Raw genomic sequence first — 19052 nt, forward strand, 5'->3', positions numbered from 1 at the left:
CTTTTACTCTTTCCAATTTAAAGAAAAAGGCTTGAAGACACAAAAGGTTGGACTGTGTGCTTATTTCTAAGAAATAGATGAATAGGATGAAAAAAAGAAAAAATAACAGTGAGGAGACAGCTCATTTATTATGATTTTTCCTTTTTTAAAGTGCTCTAACAAAGCATAAAGTTTAAATGCACAAACCCTACTCGTAAAACGCCATAGTCATTTCTGCACATTAAATGGATGGTGACAAATTCAAACTCCATTTTCAATAATTAGTCACCACTTTTTCTGCAAAGATACAGACAGTTGTCCAACCTGAATCACGAGACGTGCTGCCCTGCCGTGAGTCCTCTGGCGCAGCGGGGTGCACGCTGACAGTATGCACAAATCCCGACCACTGCACTGCCAGCCTAGAGAGAGGAGGGAAGGGGCTCCCTCCCTCACTCAGCACTCAGCAAAAGGATGTATTCTCTGTTCTCGCCTCTTTAACAGAACACCAAAATGTGCTTGAGGAAAAGAGATTCTGTAGAAAGACCGTTGGTGCAGTGTAACAGAGCAACCCCCAGGACAGGTTCGGACTGACATCCTGCACTGGCACTGAATGCTAGTGAGCCAGGCATTTCACGGTCGCAGGCTTCATGCCTGTGAAGTGAGAGCCGTGATGGCTGCTGCACAGGTGCGTGGCGAGGGTCAGTGAGATGATGCAGAGTGCACGGTGCCACGCAAAGACCAGGTGCTCTCAGTGAGGGCTACCATTACTGTGGGGTGTGGGGGCTAGTTCCAGCCATCCTATTAGTTAAGTCTGTCACCTGAGACATGTCACTTCACCTCTGGGCCCTCTAGAAACACCTGGACAGTCTTTCTTGGTCATCACCTTGAAGGAGGCTTGGGATCCCACTGTAACTTCCACCAGGGATTTACAAGCTCTAGAAACATCCATTTACTCTTATTTTTAAATTTCTCTTAGTCAGGTAACATTTTTCTCTTCTTTCTTTCATTTTGTTAGAAAGATAAGAGTCTTACTCTGTCACCTAGGCCAGAGGCACAATCACAGGTCCCTGTAACCTGAAATACCTGGGCTCAGGCAATACTCCTGCCGCAGCCTTCCAAGTGGCTGGGCCTACATGCATGCACTATGTATGCCACCCAGCTAATTTTTCTAATTTTTGTAGAGCTAGGTCTTGCTATGTTGTTCAGGGTGGTCTCCGACTCCTGGCCTCAAGTGATCCTCCCACCTTGGCCCCCAAAAGGCTGGGATTGAGCTACCGTATGCTGTCAGATTCAGATAACATTTCTATAGACTAAATGGCACCTTATTATATTGTCACGTATCTAGAGGCCTTTAGATCACAGAATATGACTCTCTCCTTCCTCTTTTTTGTCTGTCTTTATGACAGCATCTTCCGTCTTATTTCCTGTGTCACACTCTTCTGTCCAACAGGTTTTCCATCGTGTTTTCCTTTAGAAGGCAACATCTGGGCCAGATGGCACAAACATAGGACACTGACAGTCACTAGATCTAAGTCTCCCACGGTGAACTTCAGATCACTGTTTGAGAGAATGCTCCTGTAGGAAGCAAGAATTTAGGAAAAATCAAGCTCAAGAAAAATATCATTTAGAGACGCTTACCTTCATGATGATGCCTCTTAGCGTAGGACACAGACTCCCCTTCATGCTGTGCATGGAACTTCTGAATGCACCTTCTCACCAGATCCTCCCAGCCGGGTTTCATGGCTGCTCTCATGGTGCTTGTGTCCAAAGAAGTGATCTTGCCTATTAAATAACAGTAGGCATCACACCTGCATATCGATCTACTCTTCATGGAAATCATTAATTTTCTTTATTTAAGATAGATAACACAAGTTGGATCCAACCAAACCACAAGTTGGATGAGCGAAATGTATCCAATAAGAATCACTGTCTCTCTCTCTCTCTCTCTTCCTCCAGCTCCTCAACATTTCCACCCCAACAGCAATCACTAGGCCAGACTTCTTTACAGTCTCATAAATATAGTCCTGGAACAATCTAGAAGTATCCTAAAGTGATTTCTTTCATCTTTTTTGGAAAGAAAATTTACCTTGCAGGTCCTGGCGTGTAGTAAAACTTTCTGACGAGGGAAGAACTGGTCTCTCTTTCATGGGAACTCTTCTTGCCACACAAATCAAGCAGGACTGCAAATCTTAAATCATACACACTTATGTTACCATACTGGGCTTTTCTTAGTGACTTGAACAGATTTAAATGTGTTTATGACAGTACAATCTTGTAAATCAGTAAGGGAAACGGGGACCAGACACCATGTACTTTAGCTTCTCACTGGTGGGAGCGGCTGGAGAGAGGGAGGGAGAGGGGAGAGGGGAGGAGAGGGGTGAGAGGGAGGAGAGGGAGGAGAGGGGGAGGAGAGGCAGGGCTCACAGGGTAGGGTCGGCTGGGGATAAGAGGATGAACTGCTGAAGCCCCACAACCCATGTGACAAGTGTATCCACTACACCAGAGAGTTAACAATCTGACACCATTTCCGCAGAAATAGAAAAGAGTGGAATGCTTCCTTATAAAGGGAAGATAGCCTGCTTCACAATAAAATACAAAAATGATGAAAACTAACATCCAATACTCAGCATTGTCAAGTATTTGCTTCTTTTATTTTTAATTTTTTTTTAAGTATTTACTTCTTGAGTATTAAGGTTCATCAAGAAGCAGGAAAACTAGATAGACCTTCCAACCTATGGAACCTATGGTATTTGGTATTTCCAAATACCTCTGTAATGGCAATATGCAATTTAAAACAAAGAATAAAGGTTGGTCTAGGCACAGATTCAGAGCACAAGTCTCACAGTACCTAGAAAATGTGACATTTGCCAAAAGAGCTGGTCACAGTTTAGAATCTCGGCCATGGCTAGTTTCTCACACAGCCAAAGCCAAGCACTCATTCCTCACCTCACCTGAATGCTTTATGTGTCAGGGTCACTTCTGGAGAACAGGGGAGAAAGGTTTTATTTATCCTTGCAACATGCAGAACACATTGTACAGCCTTTTCAGCATAATAAGTGCTGGACAAAAGGCTGTTTAAAAACTTCAGTAGCCTCAGCCAACCGCAGTGGTGCACACCTGTGGTCACACCTATGCGGGAGGAAGGCAGGGGGACTTCAGTGAGCGATGATCATGCCACTGCACCCCACCTTGGGTGACAAAGCCAAGACCCTGGCTTAAAAAAAAAAAAGAAGAAAGAAAAAGAAAAAGTAGTCTCTTCATACCTTCCATGTCTTCTTATGTCATTAGTTTATGATCGTTCATCTTTAAATTTGAGAATTTCTTGAAATACATCCAGCAATAGCTGGTATCACAAAATTAACATGGAGTCATTATCTTCAACAAAATAGAAGCTAAAAGTTGGGGCACTCACTATACCATGAGATAAACATTTTCCTGTCAACTCATCTAATCCTCTTAACTTCACTAGGCAGTCACTAGCAAGATTTCCATTAACACAGAAGAAAACCCACAGCACAAAGATGAAGTAACTCACCCACATCACATAAAACTTTGGCAGAGCCAGGATTTGAATCTGAGCACTCGGTGGCTCAGAAACCCTGCTCTTATGCTACATTGTGTTAACACATAGAGTCTGATTTTTTTATTATTTTTTTCTTTTTGTAGAGACAGAGTCTCACTTTACCGCCTTCAGTAGAGTGCCATGACGTCACAGGACTCACAGCAACCTCTAGCTCTTGGGCTTCCGCGATTCTCTTGCCTCAGCCTCCAGAGCAGCTGGGACTGCAGGCGCCCGCCACAACGCCCGGCTATTTTTTGGTTGCAGTTCAGCCGGGGCCAGGCATGAACCCACCACCCTCGGTATATGGGGCCGGCACCCTACTCACTGAGCCACAGGCACCACCCAGAATCTGATTTTAAATGTACAATGTTTAAATACAAAGCACAAAATGATACATTAGCTCCGCTGTACCCTTTTAATATTGCCTCAGAATATTATTACAGATGGATGTATTAGCAGTACTTAGTCTACTGCATAAAATAAAATAAAATCATTTGAACACCATACCTAAGCAAAAACCTTAATTTTGAAATACAGTGTTTCACCTCAGACAGCTCTAATACTTTCCTTCCCAGTAAAATGTAAACTTAAAAATATTGAGCTGTGTGACGCCACGGCACTCTACCGAGGGCGGTACAGTGAGACTCTGTCTCTACAAAAAAAAAAAAAAAAAAAAAAAATTTACATATTTTAAATAAAAAGCATTAAATAGCTAGCATTCAATGCCAACTTGGTTCAGGCATATTCATTTGAACCTTATTACATCCTGATACTGGTATTGGTGACCTCACTTGTAAATAAACTGATGTTCAGAGAGGTCAAGGAACTTCCCCTAAGTCACAGAGCTGGCAAATGGCAGGAGGAGGAGCCGGCCTAAGTATGGAGCCCAGGATGTTTCCATTCACTGGTGGTCCTCAGCGCCTGCCCTCCTGCTACACAGGCAGAGAGCACTTCCACACTGCCTCAGACTCCGGGAGTGACGCTCAGCTCTGTGGGGAGCACAGGAGGTGAACCTGACCTCAGCGTCTCTTTACAGAACATGCGATGAGCTTGTAGTGTAAAATCCCCTCCATTCCCCGTTCCCATCTCTGTCCTCACTTCAGTACCATTTGATTACACACACTCCGGGACAAGCATCCGCAGAAAAGCTGTATGGAGTCCATTAATTTCTTGAAAGTATATTGAAAATATTGTTTGTACTTGTGTGCATTTTTCTAGGGCTGTGGCACACAGCTTGCATTCGGTGTTCAAAGGGACCTGTGATCTCCAAGAGGTCTAACCACGGACAGAGCTGCTACAACAGTCACTAGCCACACATAGCTATTTAAATGTAAATCTAATAGAATTAAAAATTCATTTCAAGTGCTCGACAGCCATGTCGCAATGGACACTACAGGTGTGTTACTTCCATCACTGCAGAAAATTCTGTTGGACAAAGACTTAAATGAGCATTTATCACAAAACAGGAACTAAAAAGAAAAAAGTTATTTCCTCGAAGTTTTTCTTTTTGTGACCACTAGTTTGAGATTATTACCTGTAATAGAAACAGCAAAAGAAAAAAAAAAAAAGAAACAGCAAAAGAATAAAGGCGTCCACACGAACTATCCTGGAGGTTCCGCCCTACCTTCCCCTTCTTCTCTGATGGACTTCGGCTGAGAGACGGCAAAGCACTGCATAGTTTCATACTTCTGATGTGCTTCCTGGTTATCGTGGCCCTCCTCTTCTGAATCGGGTAAAGGTTTTACCAGCATCCGACAGTTGAAGGTATGACTGTTCCTCCTGGGAGGTTCACCAGACCATGAGCCCCCATTCACTGAGGAAGACAAAAGCCATCAAATATGACAGAGAAACGAACATCAGATTCACTGCTTCTGAATTATCAAGATAACGTAGGAAAAAACATGGTTGTTTACTTGCTTGAGGCAGTTCTATACTTTTCTAAATACTTTCATAATCTAGAAGGGAAAACAGTCTTTGGTTTAATGTTTTAACAACTTGGGAGAATTCTTGGAATTTTCAAAACATTTTGTACAACTTATATTCTTCACCCTGACTCATTCCCTTCAAGTTTAGGTCTTGATTATTTATTACCAGAATACTATAGCTCTCTACTTTTGAGTCTTCCTAACTTTGATTTCTTGGAAATTTGGTTTTATCTACTTGCATTTCAGTTTTATATGTGTTACCCCATTCAAAACTCTGCTTAAGTAGCACCAAATGTAGCATGTATTCAAGTTCTTTCAAAGGAGTTAGACTTGATAATAGTCAGGAGTATGAAGTCCATTCAAACTAGTAACAATCTCACTCAGTACCTCTATCTTACCCATCTAACCAGATCTTTCGTATTGCCCAGCATAAGCCTTTCCATATTCTGCCATTCCCGGTCCCACACAGATCTCTCTGCTCCTGCTGTTACCTTATCTGAAATAAAAGGCTGCCTTGATTTCTGCCCCCAAAGGCACTTGTGCTCTCAGGGTGAGAGCCTCTACAACCAATACTTACCCTCACTACTCTAGGCACCCCTCACTGTCCACTCCGACGGATCTTTCTTTTTCAAAATTCTATAGACATGTTAGTGTATACTCTGTAACTTGGCCTGAATTATTTTCCTATAAGGCTTTTTAAATGTGTTCATGTGTATTTCTTCAATAGGCTGAAAAATCTTTAAAAATTTCCAGTATTAAGGTCATTTATTTCTTTTCAAGTCAACAACCCTAGAGTTCACACATCTTCTATTTAGTATTAAAACTAAAAAGCACATATATGAATTGAAGAAAGATAATGAAAGAGAGAAAAGGCATCAATAAATTTTGAAATGCACCGGAAAACACAATGCAAATAAATAATAACAGAATGACTGGGTTAGAGAATTAAAGGGTGTTTTTGGGCCACCAGGTCAACTTCCTTATTTCAACAGCTGAAAAAACCTGATGTCCAAAGAAATGTTCCACCACTAGAAAACCCAGAATCAGAACGAGTCCTAATTCTCATTTTGCTATTCTCTTCTTTACCATGACCTAGGTTTTATCTAAAAATATTAGGGCCAGTAGGACAACGAAACAGGGGATCAAAAATGGGTAAATCATATGAAAAGCAAATATGCTCTCTGAAGTCAGTAGTTAGAAAGCACTTAAAAGGGCCGGGCGCCGTGGCTCTCGCCTGTAATCCCAGCACTCTGGGAGGCCGAGGTGGCTGGACCACCTGAGCTCAGAAGTGCAACACCAGCCCAAGTAAAGCGAGACCCTGTCTCTACAAACAGGAAAACTAGTTGGGTGTTGTGGCAGGTGCCTGTAGTCCCAGCTACTTGGGAGGCTGAGACAAGATGATCACTTGAGCCCAAGAGTTTGAGGCTGTTGTGAGCTGTGATGCTATGGCACTCTACCCAGGGCAACCGAGTGAGATTCTGCCTCAAAACAAAACAAAACAAAAAACAACAACTGAAGAAGCTACAGCCAGTTTATTATGGCTTTATAGACATTTGGAAAATCTATTTCACCATAAGCATTTCAAAAAGCTTTTTATAAAATTAAGACTACATAGATAGGGCGGCGCCTGTGGCTCAGTCGGTAGGGCGCCGGCCCCATATACCGAGGGTAGCGGGTTCAAACCCGGCCCCGGCTGAACTGCAAACCAAAAAATAGCTGGGCGTTGTGGCGGGCGCCTGTAGTCCCAGCTACTCGGGAGGCTGAGGCAAGAGAATCGCTTAAGCCCAGGAGTTGGAGGTTGCTGTGAGCTGTGTGATGCCATGGCACTCTATCGAGGGTGATAAAGTGAGACTCTGTCTCTACAAAAAAAAAAAAAAAAAAAAAAAAAGACTACATAGATAGTCCTAATTCTTTTAGACAGAGTAATCAAAGAAGAAAGAAAAAAGGAGTTCTTACTCAGGTTAGTAAGTTGAAAAAAAAAAAAGGTACAATATAAAGTAAGGCAAAAGTATTAATCTACTTTTCTAAAGAAAAGTGAATTAACAGTGAATTAATAAGTACAGGTCCTTTGAGGAACATAAAATTTCTGCAGTGATCTGGAAATATTAGTTACTTGAAATAAAAAAGTCCCATTTTCTTATTCATTTACTAGCGAATATAACACAGGTGTCCCACACCAAGTGTTCAGACGCTTTGTTTACTGTCGCAGTCACTGGGAACGGAGAGTTACCAAGGGAAGGCTAGCTGTAACAGAACTCGAAAGGATCTTTTCCTATTCACTGTGCTAACAATGAGACCAGCTAATAGAAACAGTTTGAAGAGAGAGAATAGAAACACTTGCCAACTCAGAATTTGATCTTATTCTGCACTTTTTTCAATCTGTGAAGGTGTTCTTATCAGTTTAAGTGAGAATATTAAAAAAAGAACCACTCAGTGAGTGGGAACAGCAGCGCTCTAGAGCAGGCAACTCGAGTGGGCCCACACTGTGAGTCACCTGCTTCAAAATGTGGCCCCTAATCGTCATCTACACTCTGGGACAGCAGCTCCCAAGTACAATGGAGTCAGGCTATCTGAGGTAAGGAGAGGAGGCTGGGGAGGGGGCATCAATGACCAGCAGTGCCGCTGGACGCTGTGGGGCAGAGCCGTGCACGGCTGCCAGGCTGAGGGTTGGAACCTCTCTACACACCACCTGTTCAGTAACGTTTCATTCTTAGAATGTTGGGTACCCACACAAAATATCCTTTTCACCTGTAGGACTCAAAATAAGCTGAATCACAAATTTCTCATGACCTTTGACTTTTTAGATGGGTCATAGAGAAAATGGACAAAACTGAGTTGGCTGGCATTGAATAGGGGGCGGCAACATGTTACCTTCTCAGAAAGCGATAAAAACAAACTCCAGGAAAGTGTTTGCCGCAAGTACTTCCCATCTCAATCGCTTTTGTGTCCTTGAAGTGTAGGATCAAAATAATCATTCGTTCAAGATACACATCTGGTTTTTTTTTTTTTTTGTAGAGACAGAGTCTCACTGTACCGCCCTCGGGTAGAGTGCCGTGGCCTCACACAGCTCACAGCAACCTCCAACTCTTGGGCTTACGTGATTCTCCTGCCTCAGCCCCCAGAGCAGCTGGGACTACAGGCGCCCGCCACAATGCCCGGCTATTTTTCTGTTGTAGTTTGGCAGGGGCTGGGTCTGAACCCGCCACCCTCGGCATATGGGGCTGGCGCCCTACTCACTGAGCCACAGGCGCCACCCCAAGATACACGTCTGAAGATACCATTTCCCCCATGACTTCTAAGCTTACATACCTCACACAAGCCACTCTAAAAAACTACCCTGGCCCTCTTACGCCACCCAACATAACGTAGATCTAATTTACCCACTCCAGCCAAGATAATGTGTGTGTGCGCGTGTGTGTGTATGGGGAGAGAAGCAGACCCAGCAGTGTGTGTGTGTGCTCACGTGCATGTGTGTGTGTGTGTGTGTGTGTGGATGGGGAAGAGGAGCAGACCATTACCTATGGACTTTGGCAGCAGGTTTTTGACAAATTCTGTGTGGTCCCCAACATGCAAGATGCTGTATACACTTTTGTTCATCAGCTCTTCTTGGTTATACCTCAGATACTGGGTCACATTCTCTGACACAAACACGACGTTGCCTTCCAGGTTCACCACAAAGAAGAACCCATCAAGGGCCTGCAGGAAAAGGTACAAACTGTTAGAAAAGGTGAGCCACGAAATCACGCGCAGTGTTTAAGACGGGAGTAATCCCTGTAAGGGGAACACGTGCTTCATACCTGGAGAGAAAAGAGATCTCTCTCACCCCGTCCCCAGTTTGAGAAACAATTAATACATTTTCTCTTGGTGGAACAGAAATTATTCCATCTTAGTTAAGCAGGAAAGAGCCCAGATCAGGGTTTCCTGTCACTAACTAAATGTTAAACACTCTGTTAATTTGTTAGGAAATAATTATTGCCAAGGAACATGTACAGGCATTTATCTGTATTTCTAGACAAGACTGATGTGCTCCACAGGGCCAAGGACAACTATTAATGACCCCAAATAATGGTAATTTCACTTTACAGTTTGTCATGTTATACAACCTCCAATGTCATCACTACCTTTATAAAAAGAATGTGCTCCACAGGGCCAAGGACAACTATTAATGACCCCAAATAATGGTAATTTCACTTTACAGTTTGTCATGTTATACAACCTCCAATGTCATCACTACCTTTATAAAAAGAATAGCAGATGATCTCACGCCTCTGAAGAAATACAGACCCTTTGCTGTTTGGTGTACATGGGAAAGGTCTAGAAGTGTCTCTGATACGGGGGATGGGTCTTCATGGGGACCTTAGCACCATCCTTTCCGGAGAAGGCACTAATTGTACCCTTCTCCATTACTTGTTCTCTAGCCTAAGATGCAGGTTTCCAGATCACCTAAAAAGCGGCAGCATGCTTCCCGTCTTGGGTTGCCAGCCCCACTCTGTCATCCTTCAATTCTGGATTAGGGAAGGACAGGAAGTAAAGAGCAGTAACAGCTATCCAGCATGGTCACTGTGCCTATGTACCCTGTGTCACCTTCATACTGACACACTCCTAATGGGAGGGATGTTTTATCTTCCTGATTTATGAGAAGGAAATTAAGACGCAAAGAGATTAAGTTTGTTCAAGTCGGTGGCAGAGCTGACTCCAAAGCTCATGCTTCTAACGCCCATGAAGCAGTGTACTCGCCTTCACCATTCACCTCGAGCTCATTTTCCCAACACTTTTGCTGGAACGATAGAAATGGTAGGGGTTCAGTGAATTTCTCCTGCTTACATGACCCCCTGCCCCCACTTTCGATCTTTGCTTGTCAGAACTATTTTATGGATCGGGTGAGTGATCAGGACTGAAAGGCTTTATACTGGCCAGTCACACCCAGGAACAGGGTCACCTGGTCTAACTGATTCATACCACTCAGCCTCTTCATGATACATGTTTATCACTATTTTTAATGCTGATGTCACATGTACACACCCATATTACAGTGTGTATAGATGGAGACTAAAGTGTTTACTTTTTCCCTAGTTTGTTTTTTCCTTATGTCATTATTTAACAAGCTCCTATTTTGTGAGCTATCTTTAAATATATCCCATCTTTAATTCTATTTTCATCACCAAACTAAGTGCTCTCTCAAATTAGAACTGACCATAAGGTGCCAGTGAGTAACTCTCTCTCTCTCTCTCTCTCTCTTTTTTTTTTAGTATGATGCCACTTGGTTTTAAGTTTCTGTTAAATATTCTGTCAGGTTTTCTCAATGGTATAACCACATGGAAGGCAAAGCAAGACTATATGTAAATAGCCCTCCCTAATAAGTTGGCCCTAACCTTTGAGAACCACGTGCAAGTGTGTGTGCCTGGCAGAGGAGACAGGAAGTTAGTCAGCTTATTAGTTCTGTACCAAATATCCCTTTTGAACTTTCTGCTTTAGACAACACCTTTGACAGGGATTTTCTTTTCTTTTCCTTGAGACAGAGTCTCAAGCTATCACCCTGGGTAGAGTGCCGTGGCACCACAGCTCACAGCAACCTCAAACTCTTGGGCTTACCTTAAGTGATTCTTTTGCCTCAGCCTCTCAAGTAACTGGGACTACAGGTGCCCACCACAATGCCCAGCTATTTATTGGTTATAGTTGTCATTGTTGTTTGTTGGGCCTGGGCTGGATTGGAACCCGCCAGCTCCGGTGTATGTGGCTGGCGGCCTAGCTGCTTGAGCTACAGGCACCGAGCCAGGATTTTCATAAATATATTACCTATGGTTCATTTCTGCAAGCGTATGCTACTTCCCAATCACAGTATGAAGACTGATTTCTGGTATAACAAAATTGTTTCAGCTCATCAGATTGTTTTTTTTAAAGCTCACTATGAAACGCTCTGATGAAAAAAGCTGACGTTTGGTTTTGCTGCCTAGCAACCACTATGCTATGATGTAAGCATGAATGTGCACCTATGCCTAGGAACACTCCATGAGAACATGACTTCTCTGTTTAAATGATTACAGGTAAACAGGGATAACAATTTACATTCAAACTGTAAGTTACTAGATTCAAGAATTACCTCTTCAACTAAAGTCCCACTACATACGTTCTTCAATCAATGCACTGAATTCTCAGAAGACTATTTAAAATGGCAAAAATGTAGATCTGACTTCATGAGATCAGGCATCTGGCACTCTGATTTCTGCAATTAATGAACTTGCTTTCAAAGGGCTTTGGTCAAAAGTCTTGTGGTTACTCTTAAGTATTTCTTTTTAGAAGCCTCAAGTCTTCCCAGGAGTTTCTACTCTAATTTTTCTACACAGGTATAAATGAATAAACACAGATACATGGAAAACTTCCCAGTTGTAATAATTTAGATTACCATAATTTTCAAATCAATTTTCTGTTCATAATTCAAAATTATTTGCAAAGGAAGTTAATTACTTTATTTTATCTAATTCTAAACAGTCCACCTAGTTACAGTTTTTACTACCTGCTTCTAAGAACCAAGTGGGAAGAAGCACTCTCTGGCCTTCACTGTCTCGCTGACTATGGAAAAACAGGTTAAGTACGGTTTTGCTTTTCCCCTGGAACTTGTGGTTGAATGTTTTCAAGACAGTGATTCAAGAGAAGATAAGCAAGGGCCAATACCGGGTCATTTAAACCTTTTGGCCAGCAGGTCCAGCCCCACGGAACAAATGTTGTCATTTCTAAATACAAAGACTGGGTCAAATGATCTCTAAATCTTTTCTGTGTCCCCTACCCCTCCAATTACATGGTAGATTTTTAGATAATTAGATTTTCTAAAAATAAATATCACTCCATGCATCAAGTGAAAAAAAGAGGCAATAAGGTTGAGTGACTACTGCTTATCTTTTATTTATTTTATTTTTTTTTTTGTAGAGACAGAGTCTCACTTTATGGCCCTCGGTAGAGTGCCGTGGCCTCACACAGCTCACAGCAACCTCCAACTCCTGGGGCTTAAGCGATTCTCTTGCCTCAGCCTCCCGAGTAGCTGGGACTACAGGCGCCCGCCACAACGCCCGGCTATTTTTTGTTGCAGTTTGGCCGGGGCCGGGTTTGAACCCGCCACCCTCGGCATATGGGGCCGGCGCCTTACCGACTGAGCCACAGGCGCCACCCGACTACTGCTTATCTTTATTTTAAAAACTCTTAACTTCGGCTTGGCGCCCGTAGCACAGTGGTTACGATGCCAGCCACATACACTGAAGCTGGTGGGTATGAACCCAGCCTGGGCCAGCTAAACAACAATGACAACTGCCAACAACAACAAAAATAGCTGGGCATTGTGGCGGGCGCCTGTAGTCCCAGCTACTTGGGAGGCTGAGGCAAGAGATTTGCTTAAGCTCAAGAGTTTGAGGTTGCTGTGAGCTGTGACGCCATGGCACTCTATGGAGAGCAATGTAGTGAGACTTGGTCTCAAAAATTAGAATAAAATGTAATAAAAACTCTTAATTTCTTGTATATAAGGGTCATTACGAAAGTTTAGAGATACAAAAAAACTAAGAGACGTAAAATCCACCTAGATGGAAACAAAGCCCTTCCAACAACACTGGTTCCAAGCAAGTTGAAGCTTGCACAGGTGAGACAGGGAGGATGCTGTCAACTGTGTATCTCGGAGTTGAACTATGGACACTGTCTCAAAACTTTCACACGACCTACGTATGCATGACTGTTACAGTGGGCTGATTCTATAATGTCTACACTGCAAAGCTTCTGGCCACGTGGTACTTTTTGACCTCATCAAATCATCAGCAGAGCAAATTATCCTGAGAACTGACATAATTCATGTCTCAAGGTTCCTCTGTTTCTTGTTATATATTCATTGACATTTTTTTCTCTCATCTAACCGTACCCTACATCTTGAATTTTAATTTTAGAACAGCTACAGCAAAGCCCTTGGAGTTGAGCAATAGTTAAAAATATAGGAAAACTGGACTCTACAAATACAAGACAGAACAGGTGGCTAGTCAGGACCAACCAATACATCTTGGTTGTGCATCTTCAGAGTTCTGTTTGCCTATTATTTGTTTTCTTCCCTATGAGATAAATGAGTTTGAAATAACACAAGTAAAAAAAAGTATAAACGTCCTCTTGTGAGTCTCAAATTTTAATCTGTATACCAGTATAGAGGCACATGTACGTGGCATATATAAAATGTAGTAATTCTGAGAACACTTCAGACTAAAACATAGCACAGAATTCAATAGGAGTTATAAATATGGTTTTCCAAAATGAACGCTCAACTGGCAATTAAAACCTATGAATGTATTCCCTACTCCAGTTAATTTAATTCTGTATGTGAATTTCAAACTTACATGAGCTGCAGCAGGAGCCGGAACATAGATACCTACTAGCTGAGTTCTAGAGCTTGGCAGTACTAGTGTAGATTCCCCTCAAACTCCATTCCCCTGGCATTCAACGCAATAGCGAGAAAATTGGTAACCTTCTGAAATATAGAACCAAAGGAGGGTGTGCTACCTCGAGCATCATGGGCCCCAGTGCATCCTTGTCGATGACACCCTGCCCTGTGGATGACACATCTGACTTCTGGACTTCATCTATGTTGGCAGCTGCTGCTTTCTCTGCAACAAACATAAGAGTGAATTAAATGGCAGTGCTATTTCAAGGACAGAGCAACGCAAGTGTTTTTATTGTAATTCTCAAGTGGGATCAGATGTGGCTATAAAAGAGTTAGACTGAGTTGATCCCCACTCCCCTTGAATGGGACAAACTGCTGGAAGGAGGAGGCAGAACATTAACTTTTCACCTTCAGAACCTGTGGTTCGGATCCCCTTTCAGACCGCTGAGAAAATGAGTTTAGAGGTTTCATGCTAGTCCCTGGTAGGCATTTTTTTCTCGATTATGAAACTATTATCTACTATGGCACAATTAGTTCCTACTCAAGAGATTCTCTAAACTAGGATAAAGGCAGGTATGTTGTTGAGAATTCAGCAGTACCACATTTGCACACATCTGCAGAGGAAATTACAAGGAGTCCCAACCCCACTACGGCTGCTCCTGCAAACTGCCATATCTGCCCTGATGCTTCCATTGTCACACTTCTGCTCACATTCTCATCTAAAGCGGCTGGAAAGATTGGTCCCTGACTTGTTCAAGGCATTTAACTATTTAAAAAAGAGGAAAGAGGCACCCCACCAGGCACAGGGAGACCTCAATGGCTGCCCTTTGACCTAGTACAGAGGTACACAGCATGTGCTCCTAGACTGAAAGGGCAAGGCCCCTTTCAGGCCTGGGATGGCATTCCCTCACAGAGTGAGACTGTTTTGTGAGAACGCTCGCAGAAGAAAAAGATGCATGTTTATCAATATATGTATAAACTAGTTATTTCAAGAACACTAAAAAAAGTTTAAAGCATAACAGAAACATCTCAACAACCTGCAAGGAAACAACACAATGTGCCAATTATTTGTACCTGGGTAAATTATATTCTTGTTTACACTGCATGTTATTGTTGTAACTAAATGCAAAATTAGCACTCACCATCAATCTGCTTTCATGACTGATAAACTTTTCTGTGAAAAAGATTTTATACAGTATTTTCAAAATCTGTCAAGCCTAATTTGCAGCTGTAAAGCATAATTAGGAATTATGCAGGCTTTCCAAATTTTGCCACTCCCAATGACAGAGAGCTTCAGCAATGTATGTTAATGGAGGGGGGGGGGCGCAGCAGATGACCCGTGGAGTTCAAGTTTGAACTCAGCCCCTTCAAAGTATGACTCAAAACAAGTCACTTCAATTTTTTAAGGCCTCAGGTTCCTTGTTTGTCTTCAATACGCCATGGAGTGTATTTACGTCAAGAGTAAATAGGATAATAAATATGCATAAAATACTCTTGAAAAACTATACAAAGTAGGCTGGGTGTGGTAGCTCATGCCTGCAATCCTAGCCCAGGTATTCAAGACCTTTAGGTCACGTGTTCACAGCCTGAGCAAGAGCGAGACCCTGTCTATATTGAAAATAGGAAGCTAGCTGGACATTGTGCTGAGTATCTGTAATCCTAGCTACTTGGGAGGCTGAGGCAGGAGGATCACTTGAGGCCAGGAGTTTGAGGCTGCTGTGAGCTATAATGATGTCATGGTACTCTAGCCTGGGCAACAGTGTGAGACTCTGTCTCAAAAAAACAAAAACAAACAAACCTCTATAAAGTCATTTAAAAATGCAACTTACTACTAGCATACTTGTATTTTTTACCTCTTCCTTACTGAGTGCTAAACACAGTCATTTCTTTGCAGAGTTTATTACAAGCAGGGTGTATTTCTTTGCTACATTCCTGACTCATTTCCTTAGATTTAAAAATCTGTGAGCACGTCTACACAGAGACGTGACTTGTCTGGCAGCCTGTGTAACTCAGCACTGTGAGGACACATCGGTCCTGGCGTCCTTTGTATTTTGCTACATCCTCTCTACTGGGTCCCTAACTCTTGCTCTCTCTGCAGGCTTAGTGTCACCCCAGTCCTCAGCCAGTCCTTCCTGAGGCAGTAGATAACTTGGGCTCTCCAGCCCCCGGATTGCCTCAGCCTCTGCTTTCATATGCCCCCCACCCCACCCTGCCCTCCATTTTCCTAGAATCTTTTTCATTGACAAACAGATGAAAAATAAATGTACATGGGAGCACGCCTTTTTTGGCTTGTTTTGGGCAATTCACTCTATAAGACTGTAGATTTCTCTTCAGGTCCTGCTCATTTTTCTACTCACCAATACAGGAACAGGATTCATATCATCACCTGCCTCTTCATCTCAATTTTCAGAGGACATTTTAGTACAAGAACTACACTAAATCTTCTTGGAGTACCACTGTCCACACCATTCTCTGTGAGCCTCCTTGGAAATAGAGATCATATGCCTATCTCTCTCTCTCTCTTTTTTTTTTTAGATAGAGTTTCACTATATCCCCTGGTAGAGTGCCGTGGTGTCACAGCTCACAGCAACCTCAAACTCTTGGGCTTAAGGGATTCTCTTGCCTGTAGTGGGGACTACAGGTGCCCACGACAACGCCTGGCTATTTTTTTGGATGCATTTGTCATTGCTGTTTTAGCTGGCCCTGACCGGGCTCGAATCCACCAGCCTCAGTGTATGTGGCTGGCGCTCTACCCACTGAGCCACAGGTGCCATCTCATATGTCTCTCAACAATCCTGTGATAGGAGGTCACAGCAGGCCTCAGACCTAAGGATTCCCATGTTTCACTCATACTGAATTTCACAACCCACGTGACAGACAAGCAGATTGAAATGGCCCCGCTGCATTCTCATTATTTGCTGTCTTTAGTGCTGCTACCATCCTCATCTGGAATTAATGAACTGATATCCCAGAGACAGAGGGATGTGCAGCCTTTCCTGTGCCTCCGGACTGTTCCCAGGTGTAACGTTCTCCCATTAGGAGCAGCAGTGAGTCTCAAAATGGAATGGTGTAATGTGTAGAGCCCCCTCCGAGAGGGGCTCTACCAGAATGTGTGTGTACTAAGAACATGTACACAGACTGCAAGGCCTCCTTTGCATTCGATTCCGATCCACCTTCTCCAGATAGCTCCATTCTCCTACCTCCCGCAGCATGAATCATGGTCCATGATGTAGCACGCTGTCCCCACCGGGAGGCAGGTTTCACAAAGAAGTCAGGACCGTGTCTGATCCGCAGTGGCTACCACGGTCCCATTTTCAGACCAGGTTGTCACTAAGTATTTGGTGACCTACTGACATACTATATCCACCAGCAGAAGTGCAGGAGCAAGGGAAATCAAGGGCAGGCAGAAAGAGGAACTGCTTTTCCCCTTTAGCCGCCCTGGATGTCAGGGTGCAGGGAGAGGAACAGAGTAGGCGGCGAGACCAGTTAACACAAGAGAAGCGTCTCCTGAGGAGAACCAGTCTTTTTTTTTTTTCTTTTTCTTTTTTTTATTCCATGGTATACATATACCATAGCTTGTTATTTTTTTTTTTTTTCGTAGAGAGTCTCACTTTATGGCCCTCGGTAGAGTGCCGTGGCCTCACACAGCTCACAGCAACCTCCAACTCCTGGGCTTAAGCGATTCTCTTGCCTCAGCCTCCCGAGTAGCTGGGACTACAGGCACCCGCCACAATGCCCAGCTATTTTTTGGTTGCAGTTGGGCTGGGGCTGGGTTTGAACCCATCACCCTCGGTATATGGGGCCGGCACCTTACCGACTGAGCCACAGGCGACGCCCAGAGAACCAGTCTTTTTTTTTGTTGTTGAGACAGAGTCTCACTTGGTCACCCTTGGTAGAGTGCTGTGGCAACACAGTCCATAGCAACCTCAAACTCCTGGGTTCAACTGATCCTCTTGCCTCAGCCTCCCAAGTAGCTGGGACTACAGGTGCCCACCACAACATCTAGCTAGTTTTTTGTTGCAGTTGCCATCATTTAGCAGACCCGGCCTGGGTTCAAACCCACCGGCCTCAATGTATGTGGCTGGTGCCCTAACCACTGAGCAACAGGCACTGAGCCAGAGAACTTAACTTCCTATGGTCACTAAGTTTCAAGGTGCCTCATGTTGTCTCAGGGTTCCATGTTCTATATTTCCATTGGTACAACTGGTCATTTTATTCTTTTTAAAGGATGAACTTAACTTACATTAATGCTAGGGCACAGTGAGATACGAAGCAGCATCTGTTAATCACAAGCAACTCTGTACCTATCGCCAAGCTCTAGAAAACATCAGTCTCTTCAGCACGTGAGATTCTGATACCACAGTACTATATTGTCTGCTGTTGTGTCTACACTAATGCTGCATTTTTAGGCAAAAGAAACACAAAATAATAACTGTGGTAATAATCCATTTCCAAGTCTTTTAAAGACAATAACTAGAACTTGTGAGATGTTCTTATTTTGAAGATCTGATCATCTTTCTGAATATCTAAATACATCCACGGATATTTTATGAAATCTATAAAACTTAGACTTAGATAACCCAATCAGTCAAGCTCCTAAACACTGGAAAGTCTGCATGCCTAGGAATTCTAAATTCCAGCAACATGGTCAGGCAAAGAATTATAGACTTTTATCAGAAGATACGTAGAATCAGGATCAAATGTACACAGTATTTTATTCTTAAGAATTTGTAAATCATATATTTAAAATAGGAGATAACTGGCTGGGAGAGGTGGCTCATGCCTGTAACCCTAGCACTTTGGGATGCCAAGGTTGCTAGATTGTTTGAGCTCATGAGTTCAAGACCAGCCTGAGGAGAACAATTCAAGATGGTGGCCGAGTTAACAGCTTCCCTGCAACAGGGCACGGTGAGTCTGGGGAGATAAGACTCCAGGCATCTCTGGCTGGTGGGATCTGCCTATAATCATCCCTTTGAGGATACAGGGAGTCAGCAAGGGACTTCTGGACCACAAGAGGAGGACAAAAACAGTGGAGAACTGGAGAGTGGTTGCGTGTGTTCTATCGACCTAATCCCGCGGGCAGCCGTAAGTACAAGCAGCAGTGAGACTGCAAACCGGAAAGGCCTTACCTGTGAACTATTTCGGTATTTTGGACTTGGCACTCAGTTGAACTGCCTTGGGG

At 43.2% G+C, this 19052-nt stretch overlaps 1 protein-coding gene across 6 annotated transcripts in view; it reads right to left on the reverse strand.

Moving 5' to 3' along the window:
* NCOA2 (nuclear receptor coactivator 2) overlaps positions 1-19052 on the reverse strand; it is a 322367-nt gene that overhangs the window by 49253 nt on the left and 254062 nt on the right. For all 6 annotated transcript variants that reach the window (XM_053558597.1, XM_053558592.1, XM_053558593.1 and 3 more), the window contains exons 5-9: positions 13990-14093; positions 8985-9162; positions 5166-5354; positions 2066-2167; positions 1618-1761 (exon numbers count right to left, since the gene is read on the reverse strand). In XM_053558597.1, coding sequence (XP_053414572.1) covers positions 1618-1761; positions 2066-2167; positions 5166-5354; positions 8985-9162; positions 13990-14093 — 717 coding nt within the window. The remainder of the gene's footprint in view (positions 1-1617; positions 1762-2065; positions 2168-5165; positions 5355-8984; positions 9163-13989; positions 14094-19052) is intronic.

Source organism: Nycticebus coucang, chromosome 13 (assembly GCF_027406575.1).
Source record: "Nycticebus coucang isolate mNycCou1 chromosome 13, mNycCou1.pri, whole genome shotgun sequence".
NCBI lineage: Eukaryota > Metazoa > Chordata > Mammalia > Primates > Lorisidae > Nycticebus > Nycticebus coucang.